This window comes from Camarhynchus parvulus, chromosome 2 (genome assembly GCF_901933205.1).
Source record: "Camarhynchus parvulus chromosome 2, STF_HiC, whole genome shotgun sequence".
In the NCBI taxonomy this organism is placed as follows: Eukaryota; Metazoa; Chordata; class Aves; order Passeriformes; family Thraupidae; genus Camarhynchus; species Camarhynchus parvulus.
Window position 1 is genome coordinate 85,543,168 of NC_044572.1, and position 13,735 is coordinate 85,556,902.

Genomic DNA, 13,735 nt, shown 5'->3' on the forward strand with positions numbered 1-13,735 from the left:
TGTTATTCTTAACCTGCTGGGTGAAGGAAACCGTTAGGACTAGTTTGCCTTCTGGGGGCAAATTTACATTTGCGTTTTTATGTTATTTGCCGGGGCAGGACGCTGACGCACTGACCCCGCCCCTGAGGGATCCCGTTCCCGCGCGGCCCCGCCCCAGCGCGAGCTCGCGCTCGGCCGGAAGTGAGGGCAGGCGGGAAGGGGGAGGGGGCGGGGCCGCGCGGCTCCGCACGGGCCTCGGCCGCCGCCATTTTGTTGGCGCCGGGCGCTGCGGTCGGGGCGGGAAGGGCTGGGAATCGTTGGTCGGCTCCTCCCTCGTCGGGGCCGAGAGGCGGGGACTGAGCGCGGCCCGGCCGGGACAGGGACGGAGCGGCAGGGCCCAACGTGGTGCAGCGATGTCGGCGTTCTCGGAGGCGGCGCTGGAGCGGAAGCTGTCGGAGCTGAGCAACTCGCAGCAGAGCGTGCAGACCCTGAGCCTGTGGCTCATCCACCACCGCAAGCACTCGGCGCTCATCGTCAGCGTGTGGGAGCGGGAGCTGCGCAAAGGTGAGCCGGGGGCCGGGCAGGGCCCGCCGGAGGCGCCCCGGGGCGGCGGGGCCGGGCGGGAGGCGGAGGCGGCGGCCCCCGCTCCGGAGTGCGGGCAGAGGGAGGGTCCGGCGGGGCTGCGCGGCCTGCGGGGCCGGGGAAGCGGGCGGGGAGAGAGCGAGGGTAGGCCTGAGCGCCTGGGGAGAGCGGAACTGTTGGGGCCAGCGTTAAACGTCGGGTCTCCGTTTCTCGGTGACCGTGGGCTGCCAGGTGCTTCTTCTCCCTTTTTTTTTCTTCTTTCCATTCCTCTCGCTCCTTTCTTTTCCTTCCCATTTTCCCGTCTCCCAATAAAGAGATGTCTCTGAGGACGCTGCCCCTTGTGTATTATCTCCTGTTTTTTTAAGGAGAAAGGAAAGTGGGAAACCGGAAGGAATCCGGCGAGCCCGGGTTTTAGGGCTTTTTGTTGTTAATATTAATTACAGCTCTTTCAAGACGGAGCCTTTTTGCGTATTATTTTTCATCGTCTGTAGTGATGGTTAGCTGTAACACTATTTAAATTCCATGTCTACTCAGGTTTTCTTGCCAGAAACGGTTCTTGAAGGGCAGATAAGGATGGGAATACACTGAGGGAAGAGCAATATATGTTATCCAGAGTGGTTTTTACTTCCTGGTTTTGCCAGATGGTTGATACCAATATTAACATAATAAAAACGTGAGTTTCTTTAGCTGTGATCAGCGTGCAGACCTAAATGCTAATGTGGCTTTCTGTTCAACAGGAAAGAACTTGCAGCTATAGGCTGTGGTTCAGGGAGTGAAAGGGAGAAATGGCATATGAGGGTTTATTTGATCTGCCTGGATAATAACTTGATCTTAAGTTGGTTCATTTAAGAAAAAGAAAACTCACTTACTGGAACTCTGCTTCAATCTACAAAATGATGCTGTTTGCAGTAGCTTCCTTTGGAGCCTCACTAGTATATGGATCTCTTATGGGAAAAATAGAAGTCTCAATCTTGCAGACTGGGCAGAAAAACAGTACTAAGCCATTACAGGACTTATGAAAGAGAAAGGAACCACTGAGTTCCGTGTAATATGGCTACTGGGGTTTTGTTTAAAATACTCTCTTTCTGGGATTTGTTATCTTTTGAACTTTGAGGCATGACTTGCATTCTTTTTTGTATTGACTGAAGAAAGACTGACTTGGTGACAGTATTCCATGTTGGGACATAAACACATTTTCATTGTGTTAGTTGCAGGCTTGCTTTTTTTTTGTTTTGTTCCAGGAGCAAATGAATGGATCTCCCACCTGTGTCTGAAACATTTCGCATTTCTGGGCCTTCTAGTCAAGAAACATGAATGTTTGGGGTTTTGAATGATACCAGGAAGGTATCTTAAGCTAATTGAAATAGACACAGAGTTTTGGTTACTCATCTTAATTATAATGCACAATATTAGTTCATAGTAATCTGAGATAATAATGGGCAGTTCTTAAATTTTCCTATTGTGCTGGTTGACTAACTGGAGAAATAAAATCTTTGAAACCTGGGCATTGAGAGGCAAGGATAACAATCTTCTTTTGAGCTTTTGGTGAGAATAGCTGCCATAATTGGGTTTGTTTTATTTATTGAAGTTGTTGTCCTGCTTTTGCTGCTTCAAAATAAGATTTTGCTGTGACCTCTCTTCAGATGCCAACCTTCAAGGGTCTGTGAAACTCTACCTCTTCTAGGAGTAGCTTAGTTGCTTTCAAGGTCCTGACCCTTCTGGGCTTGTAGGCCTTTGTGAAGTGTTTAATTTTGGAAGATAGGAAGCTTCATTTAAAGCTGCCATAGTTAATACACACAAGATGTATTTTAATTTCCCATCTCTTATAATATCTGAACTTCATAAATGCCAGTTTGCATTTACCTGATACTAACTTCTGGCTAATTGCTGCACGGATTGGTAAGATGGTGCCTAATCCCCAAAGGTGGAAGTAGTCATCTAAGCAGACAGCATGGGAAGGATGAGAGGAAAGCATCTGTCCTATGGTGAAGCGAGTGCATAAAACACCACAAAGTAGGATATTGGCAATGAGGCCATAACCAGAGTAAGTTTAAGGCTCCTGACTTGCCTGTCATTCAAACCATAGAAACAGGATTTCTCTTCTACCTGAGAGGAAAATTACCTCTCTTTGGGAATGTGGATATCAAAATTATTGACACTGTCAGCTATTATTGCTAGCCAGTAGTGTCCTGGAACTGAAAATTGAACCTTGCCTTTCTAGATTTTATTTCCTTTCATTGTATCCCCTTTTCTATTGTCACACTCCTCTCCAGACCTTCCTTCAGCCTACTGCTTTTCAGGAACGTTGTATAACTAGTTGGGTTGAACACAGTACAATGACATTATGTTTTTTTCTGGATGCTTTCAGTTTTGGTAAAAGACCATTTGCATCAGATGAGCTTTCATGAGCCTTTCTGAACATGTCTCTAGCTATTCATAAAGACAAGTCCTAAGATCAGAGCTCTTTCTTTCCTAGATGTTTGGTTCTGATTCTTTTATATTTAAAGTAATCTTTTTCTTTATGCCACATTGGATTAGAGTGAAAAGGTAGCTTTTCAAATCTGGATATAATTTAGACAGCATAAAATGTTAGTGCCTTTCTGTTTACTCGGATTAATTGGCTGTGGTCAAGTCCCATATTCTGGCATCCCTATGGATCATCAGTATGCCTTCATGTACAAGTTTTCTTGAAAAGCGTGTACTGAGGGAAATGATCCTGCTTCAGCTAGATTTCAGAGGTATGAAACGTAATTCTCAAAGTTAAATAGTTAATTACTTGGGAGTCATAAGCTTATTCAGTATTTAAGTAGTACTAATTAATTAAGTTGTGATTACCTCAGTCATTTCAAAGAGGCAACAGGTGGGCCCATTTAACCCTGTGTAGTTTTGTGTATCCATAAAGGGAATGACTTACAGGGTTTCTTTTTAAACTGAGTATCGGCATAACATATAAATTTGTTATGTAAGCCTGCAGTCACTGAATGGCTGCTGGGAAACCCCTTAGGAAGAAACACCTTTGAATAGGCTCTTCTGAGATGGAGTCTCTTGAGAATTAGTTTTTGTTGTTTGCAAGTCAGGTATGTTCTCTTGCATACATCTCTTGCTCCCTGGTTTCAGGAGGCTCTGCAACTGTAGAGGTTTGCTATGTGTTAGTTCATTTTTTGAAATGAAAAATTTCAGTTCTGTAATTCAAAGCATCTGCCTTCAAGGGTGAACAGTAACTGCCTGTTCAGTAGGCTCAATGTGCAGTTTGCTGTACTTGGTTAAAATGTGTTCTTTTTCAAAGGAGAAAACCGAAAATTGCTAAAGGTTTGTAATATGGGACTTGTTGTTTTGAGTTCTAATTAGTTGTCCATAAGAATCTTTTCCTGTCATCTCATTTTCTGTTACCTTTTCCAGGTTCAGCTCTGTCACTTGTTAAGTATTTATTTCATAGTGATATTTTAGTAATATTTAGAATATTCTGAGTTGGAAGGGACCCACAGGGATCATCATGTCCAAGTCATTCTTCACGGGACACTGTTGTGTTATCTTTAAACCTAATTTCAGATTCAAGTATCTGTTTCTTCAGCGCCCACACGGCATCTCAATGATAAGACAGTAACAGAAACTGATGGTGATCATCCCCCATCCTCCTTAATCGCTTGACCTCTTCTTTGGGCTGTCATCTGTCACCCCACCCGTGTCACACTGATCACTCTCTTCCCTGCACAGCTTATCTAGGTCAGTAGAGCCATTGTGTATTGCCTTTAGGAGAGCCATAGTTGTGTAGGTACATTTGGGCTGCTACAGGGAGATGTATTTGTAGTGCTTGACTCTGCCAGTTCACCTGCTGTTCTAGTTTATTATGTTTTTTCTATGTTTGTTTTTTCCTGGTGTTGAAGTCTTTCAATGGTATAAGAAGCTAGGTATTTTTTGCTTATTTATGGTTTGTCTGCAGCTTCTGGGACATATGCTGGTGCTTGGGTCTGCTTGGGTCCTCATCCAGTATAGCTGTTGCGTTGATGAAATATGTTTTTCTAAGGCTGCTGGCTGTTGTGGCAGCTGCTGAAATTTGGAAGATAGAGGATTTTAGTAAGTAAATTGAGAAGGCCTAGCAACACTTAAAGCAGATTTGAAAGTTGTACTACATCTGAACTACTCTAATACTTAGCTGTTTTGGAGCACAATTACAGCCAAAAGTGGTTGTAATATACTGCCTTGTAGATGGGAAGTGGATCACAGGAAACAAGTTCCTGGTTTAAAGCAATTATTTGCTGTACCACATAGTGCAGTTTTTTCTGCCAGGAGAAGGAGTCTTTCTTTTCTGGTGATTGTAAGATTATTTTACTTAGTGGTGGTATAGTGCCATTGTCCAGTGCGAGAGAATAAATAATTTTGGTTTCTAAATTTTATTTAAAAGAAGCAAAGCTGTGGCTTTTGGATTTCACTGGTTATGCCCACATCAATCTTCTCGTCCACGCCAAAAGGTTTGGACAGCAACAAACAGGCAAAACTTCAGATGGATGGGCGTTGTTGAGTCTAGTTAGGGAAACTTATTTGCTATGTGCGTGATTTACAAAATGATCTTCAGTTAGGAGCAGCAGAGTGGCAATATAAAAGCCTTTTATTTAAAACAATTATATTTGGGTTGTGTTGTGTTAAACCTGCATGTCTTCTACCATTCTGGTTCTGAATACTTAAGTGTAGGGTCTTTTTACTATCCTGAAGCTGTTGTTGTGGTTGATTCATATCCATCTTGGCATTTTACCAGCCAGGTAAGGCAATGAAAGGAATTGGTGTGTTTCATATGTTCAGGTAGTTCAGGATGCACTAAGTGCAGTGGGAAGCTTCTGCAGTGTAATTATGTTGGAATGGTTTCCTTGGTCTGTGACCAGCTTTCTGGCATTCCTGTGGTAATTTGATGCTAGTGGCCTTACTCCCAGCAGTGGCTGTGTGTTGTGTTCCCTTTGTTACTAGTCTCCAAACCCAGTCAAAATACTTGGACCCTCAAACCTTGAACACATTCAATAGGCAATCCTATTTCCCTCTTTGAAGAGAAAACATGGCAATTATCAAACCTTAGTAAAATTCACCAGGTGACTGCACAAGTTGGAATGCTTAGTTTAACCTTTTCTTAGTAGAAGGTTAATGAATTTTAAGGTTAAGGACTTGTTGTACAACATGCCTTTTGTGGATTATGTTGTCTTTAAACTGTCTTTTCTGGTGGCAGCCTCTCAAGTGGCTTTTTAGAGTCATATTACCGAAGATGCTCTGCTTAATCAGCATAAAAACCCAGGTTAGCTCTCTGCAGTGTGAAGGATCAGTGAGCTTGCACTCAAGTTTCAGTGCTGCTTGACTTAACAATATTTGGTCTTGTAATCAAAAGCTTGAAATCTTGTCAGGTATTTGCAGAGATGGCATGAACTCCTCTTGCAAAGGTGTGAAGCATGCTGTGAGAAAGTGTCCCAGAGGTTTTGGGAAAAGTGGTGGTGCTCATAAACTCTCATGTGTGTGTATAGACTAAAGTAATTCAAAAGCAATTTAGCAAAGTTTTTATTTGAATCCATACTAGAGAATTTAAGTATCCTAATGAAATGTTTAGGGCTGATAATTTTTGTGAGATTTTAACATACCGATTCTTATTGTTTCAAACCCTTTTGTTAGGTGGTATTTTCCTTCAAGGTCAGTTGACAGAGCAGAGCTGGCCTGCAGAAAGCCCCAGCCTGATGTAACATTTTCAGATGCTCAGTTAGTCTATACGCTTTGTAGTGGGATGTAAGTGAAATCTCTTATGCTTGTGTGCTTTTCTGTAGTTTCTTCTAGCCTATCTACACCAGCAAATATGTTTCGGTTCTAGGTGTAAAACAGCATGAAACTAATGGGCATGTTTCTAGCTGTCTTCATGGGAGCTCAATTTCAAATGAAGGAGGTAAACCTGGAGAAGACAGGTGATTGTGCTGACTTTGATTGCCAGGGATAACCTTGGTGAAAATGACTGATTTATTGCCTTTCAGGGTGAAATGCTGGTTACTTGCACTAAAGTGGTGGCTTGTCAGTGTTAAGAATTCTCTAAGTCTTATGGATTAAAGCAAATAATGTCAGGCATCAATTCTGAGCTGCTAGAGAACCTGGCATACCTAGGCAGGGCTAACAAAAATGCATTGCTGAGAAGAATGGATTGCCAAAAACTAAGACTTGATAATGTTGTCTCCACTGCAGATATCTCAATATGCTAATTGTTGGTGAAATATCATTATTATCTGAAGAATATTCATTGGCATTTAAACATGTCAGATACATTTTTGGTACAGACATAGTTTCATTTGCAAGGTGCCGATCTCATGTAGTCTCATTGAAGATGCTTTCAGAGTAATATGCATAATATGGCTCTTATACCAACCAGCACTGTTGACACATTAAAATACTTCAGAATCCAGTGCTTCAGGGAGGTACTTTGGTGGCTAAATGGTGAGTTTAGCTGCAACAAACAGAGGAGTTATGTGAACACTGCGCAGAGCTTCTGAGAAGATGACTCAATCCAACACGGATGATTTCTTGGCAATTTTGTGTTTGCAGAGGATACTGTTGGTACAGAGATGGCTACTTGTAACACTGTACGTTCTGGCAGTGTGTGCCTTTCAGATCCTTCTTCAATCTAGGTTCTTACAGGTTTTCTCCCTTAATTTTCTTCTGACAGTAAGAATGCTTTTGCTGTTAGCCTTGCCACGTGTTGAGGACCTTCAAAAATTGTCTGTTTGATCCATTTTGATGTTCTGAGGTTTATCAATGCCCCAGGCTGGACAGTTAGTTTCATGCCACTGAAGAGAGATGCTCTAACATAGTTGTTTCTCCAAAACAGATGTATTTGATACTGAATTTAACTTGTATTTCAGACATCACTAGTCAATTTATAGTCATGCTAGCATTAGAATGTTTTCAGTTCAGGTTGCCAGAGGTTACCTTCAGTCTCATGTGTAAGGCAGAGTGCCAGTAGACCAGTATGTAAGTCTTGAAGATTTGTGAAGGTAGAGGGAGCACTTCTCGAGACTATGCATAATTTTTACCTTTGGAATTTTGTGTAGCATGTTCTTACAGCAAGAGGAATTAAATTTTACTTCACAATTTTCCTTGTAAATTATTAGGGTAGAACACTCAAATTTTCAACCAAAGGCACAGATAGCTTAATAGTGGGTCTAGGATTTTTGTTCATTCTGCACAGCTTTGTTTATGTTGAATTGTAGTAGGAAGCTGAAAAGGTAGTACTTGGGAAAATAGGCCTGAAAGTGACTTTCTCTGGTTTAGGATGCTTTTACCAAATATGGTACATCAATCTTTTACTGCAGTGAATAGATAGTGTCTAGGCTTTGTGAGAGTCAGCATTACCCCACTTCATGTCACTGTGTATCCATCTCATGTCTTTGCCAACCCAATTGATTTGGCTGTTTATTGGAAAGAAAAAAGTTAGAGTGTCTCACAAGTGGGCTACATCATTAAGGATTAAAAAATAATGTGGGTTTTTTTTTTTTTTTGGTGAAATGGATGGATAAGGGCCTATCCTGCATAAAGTTCCAGATGATATAGGAAGGGGAACAGCCTGCTTCATTAGATTTTGAATCCTAATTCTGGGCTTATTTAAGAACTGAGAGAGGGGAAAGGGCGATCTTTGGTAAACTTTAGTTACTTTTTGGTTATGCCTATGAGACAATATGTGTTTTCTGGCATTCTCTCTTTGAATAATTCAAAACTTGTGAGGTGTCAGAACTCTGATTTACATGAAACATAGGAGATGTTTTATCATCAGTCAGGTCTTAATATGGAAATTGAGCAGCACAACTTTATAAAACCCACATTATAGATTTGACTGAATAGATTGATTTCCTGTGTGCTTGCATGTGATGACTTCACTGTTTGGAGCAGACTCTATTGAATCCACCTTGTGTCCAGGATTTCCAAGCTTTTTTTTTTTTTTGTTTCCTACTCTTTACTTTACCTTGACTGTAAGCAAAGTGCATTTTTACGTTTAACAGAGGGTTTTTTTCCCCAGTCAATCCAGAACTCCCAACTTGTTAGATATGTCTGTTCAAGAGACTGCAAAGAATTCGGTACTTCAAGGAGAAATCCTTCAGAGGAGTCTTTCTGTAGTGCAAAATTTATTCTCAAAAGCATTTCCCTAGAGTGAAAGCATATTAACGTTGAATTTTCTCTTGATATGTGAGGGTGGTAGTTCTGCATTTTTGAGGAGATGGACTAGAAAGTAAAAAAATCAAATCATATTTGCTTGTATAAATTATGAGAAATCCTGGATTGTCATTACCATAGTGCTGCTTTCCTTGAGAGAGCAGAAAAAACTTGTCTTTCAAGAGAAACCTCTTTTTAAAATCAGAGTGTACATATAAAGATTATGTGGTGGTAATGGCATTCTGGTGTTAACCAAGGGTAGAAATGTTACAGTAAGAGTTTCAGCTCCAATAAACTTGTAGAGTAATGAAAATTAGATGAAGTATAAATGAAAATACCCAGGTAGGAGCACTTAAAAAACATGGAATAGATTTTGAGAAGCAGCTTGTAAATTGGAAGCTTGTAGTCTATTGCACATTAAGAGAGGTGGGATAAGATGTTTAAGGTGCTGGGAGAAGAGATACACCGCAGGAGCTTGAAAGTGGTTTTTGAAAACATTTTTGTGCTATTACACCTGCTGGCATATGAGTGTTTTAACAAATCAGAGGTGGGGAAGGGGAGTATCACAGTGATACAGGGACACTGACTAGGGGATTGACTGTTGAGTTTGCTTAAATGTGAGAATGAGGAGTGGTTATGTGAGAGTAAGACTGAGTGAAATTCAGACTGAAAAGGAGGAGGTTCTTCACATGAATGATAGTGCCTCATCAGAAGACTTCATGAGTGTAAGAAATTTAAGCAGGCTTAGAAGGAAGCTGAAGTACTTTGAAGAAACCCATGAAGGCTGCCAAACAGGAATCATAAAAGGCTCAGGAAAACACCTGAAAAGAGTTTGGGGATGAAGAACACTTTGGAATATCTGGGGATTTTTTCTGTTTGTTTTTTGGGATAGCACTAAAAGCAAGTTGTGTCATACTATGAAGGAAGAACTTTAACGAAGAGAGCAGAAGGGAGAAAAAACCCAATGAGTGACTAAAGTCTTTCACATGAAAATACTGAATATGTGAAATGGTGTAAGCAGAAATGAAAACGGGAAAAACACACTTGATTTCAGGGTGTGGGGGAGTGGGTGTTTGTATTCAGTATGAGCCTAGATATATAGGTATTAGTTGAAGGAAATAAAAATTTTAATTATTTTTAATTTTTCTTTTTATTAGCAAAACCAAATAGGAAGTTGACATTCCTGTACTTGGCCAACGATGTCATACAGAACAGCAAAAGGAAAGGACCAGAATTTACAAAAGACTTTGCTCCTGTAATAGTGGAGGCTTTTAAGCATGTTTCAAGGTACAGTAAACTTGTATGTGCAGTGTCCTTCGCAGTGCATTTGAGAAGTGGTCAGTTGATGTCTTCTGGCCCATCTAGTCTTCATGTGCTATTTCTGTACTTCAAATCTTGTTAGTTTCATTTATTCAGTGTTCTTGTGGTCTTGGATAGTCTTACTACAGCTGGATGAAGTTTGATAGTAAATTCATCAGCATTCAGTTCCTTTTTGCCTTGGAAGGCAGCCTTCCAAGAAGTAAGAAACTGAGACTTGCTTACTGTCTGTGTTTATGTGCTACAACAGTTTGGCATTTTTCATTACTGGGTGTTGCATGATTTGTTTTTCCCCAGCAGCCTCAAATGTCATTGCATGAGGAACCCGGAGTCTTGATACAGGATTATCTTTACAATGATACACAGCTGTTGAAGCAACATAAAACCTATTTGTAGTGTTTGCAGATTTATGGGTCGAAAAAAAAAAAAAAAAGAGTTGGATGTAGGCCCCTTTTTTTTTTTCATCTGCTTGCTAGGGCACGTTGAACTTCTTTTAAAAGTGAATTTGTTGTTTTCTGAGGTTATTTGACTTCTGATGCTTGGGTATTGCTAAGATCTGTGAAGATCCTTCTGTGAGAAATAATTCTAAAGCAGTGCTATACTTCTAGTGCTGATATTTGGATTTTTTTCCTTCTAACAGTGAGTCTGATGAGAGTTGTAAGAAACACCTTGGCCGAGTGCTGTCTATCTGGGAAGAAAGGTCTGTTTATGAAAATGATGTATTAGAACAACTTAGGCAAGCTTTGTGTAAGTATTTTGTGAGTGTATGAAGGTTCTGTCTCCTGTTTGAAATAGTACTGCCCTGACTGCTGTTTGTTTTCATTTAGATGGAGACAGAAAGGTGAGGAAGCGCACATATGAACAGATCAAAGTTGATGAAAATAACTGTTCACCTCGAAGTTCTCCCACTGATCCTCCTCAGGTAACAGCATGTTTATAAAATTCTCTACTTACATATGGTTTCATACAGAAGTTTTTGGTTTCTATTTTTTTGAATGGTCTCTGTCTTTCAGTGAGGAACTGGTTCTGGGAAAGAATGGCTACACCTGAAACTTATAATAGTTTTTCAGCAGGGTATGGTGTAACTTTATGTATTTGACTCTAAACTCAGATGTATGAACGGTATGTCCAGCTTTGTTCATGTCAGGATTTCAGCAGTTTGTACAATGTATTGAGTTCTCTTTCAGTGTTCAGGGTAGTAGTAACACATGTATTACAGTGTAAGATTGTTACAGATTTATTGATAAAATGTTTCCCAAAGTTTCACTCACGATAGCTGTGAGGAATTCTTGTTTACCTTGCTCTGTTACAGCTCTTCTAATTCTTGTGGGGTTTTGTTGCAGTATTGCCCTATCTCAAAAGGATTTTTGTTATAGCAAAGAATGACTGTCCTCAAGTCATCACAATTTAGTATGTTTCTCTGTAGCAGATATCTGGGCTTCTGTGAACATCAGCCCTACTTCCAGAAGAAGTGCACTGATACAGTCTTTTGCCATAGTGAAGCAAAACAACAAGAAAAGTAATTTTAAAAATGTATAATAAAATGAAAGGTACTGTAAAATAATCACTACTGTCAAGAAGAAAAGGTTTATAAGTATTCCTATACAAAGAATTTAAATGAGAAAGCTCTTGTAGAAAGGTGACCTTTAAAACTGGAAACACTGCAACGATGTGCTGAGATTAAAGGTTTGGTTTTGTTTTGTTTGACTCTAAAGGTGATACTGTAAATGCTGCTAAAATTACCATCAAATCAATAAGTTTGTTGTAAAATACTTCTGTTTCGTTATAGGATCTGTTTATTTTAACTAGTTCTCAATCTTGCATGCTTTTTTCAGACCACAGATCTCATTAGAGCATTACAAGAACTAGAAAATGCTGCCTCTGGGGATGCAGCAGTTCACCAGAGAATAGCTTCCTTGCCTATAGAGGTCCAGGATGTGTCCCTGTTAGACAGAATAACAGGTGAGGGTTGGGGGTCTGGTAACCAAAATGCTCTTCTAAGAACGTAATGGTACGTAATGGAATCACACTTTACCTGTTTTTCTCTGCTTGCTTTTTAGATAAGGAATCTGGAGAGCAACTTTCCAAAATGGTAGATGATGCATGTATGTTGCTGGCGGATTACAATGGCAGGTTGGCAGCTGAAATAGATGATAGAAAACAGCTAACTCGAATGTTATCAGACTTTCTCCGATGTCAAAAAGAGTTCCTTGCAGAGAAAGAACATAAGCTGGAAGTGCGTAATATTTTGTTTTAGTCTCTTCTTCACTAAAGCTTGTTCTTGCAAATGTTTTTGGTTAGCCTGAGCAACTTTCCTCTCCAAAAACAAATATTTTTTTGCCACTGTTATGTCTTTGCTTCCAGCACATTAGTAACACATTGTTTGATTCTAGTGTTCTAAACCTACTAAACCAGCTCTTTCTGCTTTTCAGTCTTGGTTATACCTACAAACTTAGTTTTAGCAGTGCAGATAGAAAGTCTTATTCTTGGTGTTACAAACTTAATTCTTCATAGTGTCGTTTTCTTTCCATGCTCTTTTCATTCATTGTTGTAAGTCTTAGTTATGTATTTGCTAAAGGATAAGAATTTAATTCCAGGTTTCAGCACAAGTTTTTAACCTGCCTCAAGCATCCATTAAACACAGGGAAATGTTCTTAGAGCTTCTACAGCCTCTAACACAGCTGGTTGTCAGCACTAGCACCAGCACGACTAGACAGATCATAATAAAAGAGTGATGCAGGGTGAGCAGCTCATTATTAGCAAATGATCCTTAAGTTACTCTTTTCTTTGCTATTACCAATCACCTGTTTTTCTTTCATACCATGTACTACTGTAAAGCCTCCTGTGGAACATTCCAAATATTTAGAATATGTCCATAATTTCATGTCAGTGGCTTCCCAATGCTAACCTTGGGTACTACAATAATAGAATTGAAGCTGCATCATTTTGCAAGGGGATACGTCTGAACAATCTTGATGCCCTGTAACTGCAGCATATGCATATATGGTCCCAGCATTAATTAATCTTCAGGTTTCATCATATGTGCCTGTCAAGAGCATTTTCTTTCCCTAGTGGTTCCTTTACCTTTAGCTTCATAACTTGGATTCAGATTTTGTTGTGCTTTTTTTTCCGGAAAATGCTGTTTGTAATGTATTTGAAGTCATCATTCAGATCAGCTGTGTCATTCCTAGCCTACTCTTATTTCCTGACTTACTTCCTTTCCTCTGTGCCTCACAGAAAATCAATTGATGAAGGTTCTTCCTATCAACCTTACTGTGTTTATCCTGTGGGAAGAGTATCAACCAGCTTCATGTAAGATAGATGGCATGCACAGTAGTGCTGTTTTCAGTAGCAACTGATCCAACTGCATAATGGAACCTGGAAGATTAAAGAACAGGAAGCCTTAAGCTTTTCATCACATGCCCTACCTTCCCTCTGCCTGTGTAATGGGTTTGAAGGACGAGTTCCCACAATTTCATTGAAGGACTGCTTGTCTAGAGGCACTGACTTGTTTATGTAGCTCGTTACCAGCAGTTATATCCTGTGTAGGTATGGTAGGCTACCAGGATAGTGAGTTGGTCAAAAGGCACTGACTTAGTCCTTCAGACAGATTTACCCTTCTGTAAAACAAGAGAGCTCGATTGAAAAGAAATTAAAAATAGTAGCACAGCTGTGAACAGATTCCACCCTTGTTGGT

General features: G+C 40.2%; 1 protein-coding gene across 1 annotated transcript in view; it reads left to right on the forward strand.

Moving 5' to 3' along the window:
• Window positions 1-216: 216 nt before the first annotated feature.
• RPRD1A (regulation of nuclear pre-mRNA domain containing 1A) overlaps window positions 217-13,735 on the forward strand; it is a 41,982-nt gene continuing 28,463 nt past the window's right edge. Inside the window, exons 1-6 of the mRNA XM_030968967.1 lie at window positions 217-543; window positions 9,879-10,008; window positions 10,679-10,785; window positions 10,866-10,960; window positions 11,874-12,000; window positions 12,099-12,274. Of these exons, the coding sequence (XP_030824827.1) occupies window positions 393-543; window positions 9,879-10,008; window positions 10,679-10,785; window positions 10,866-10,960; window positions 11,874-12,000; window positions 12,099-12,274 (786 nt within the window). The 5' untranslated portion in view covers window positions 217-392. The remainder of the gene's footprint in view (window positions 544-9,878; window positions 10,009-10,678; window positions 10,786-10,865; window positions 10,961-11,873; window positions 12,001-12,098; window positions 12,275-13,735) is intronic.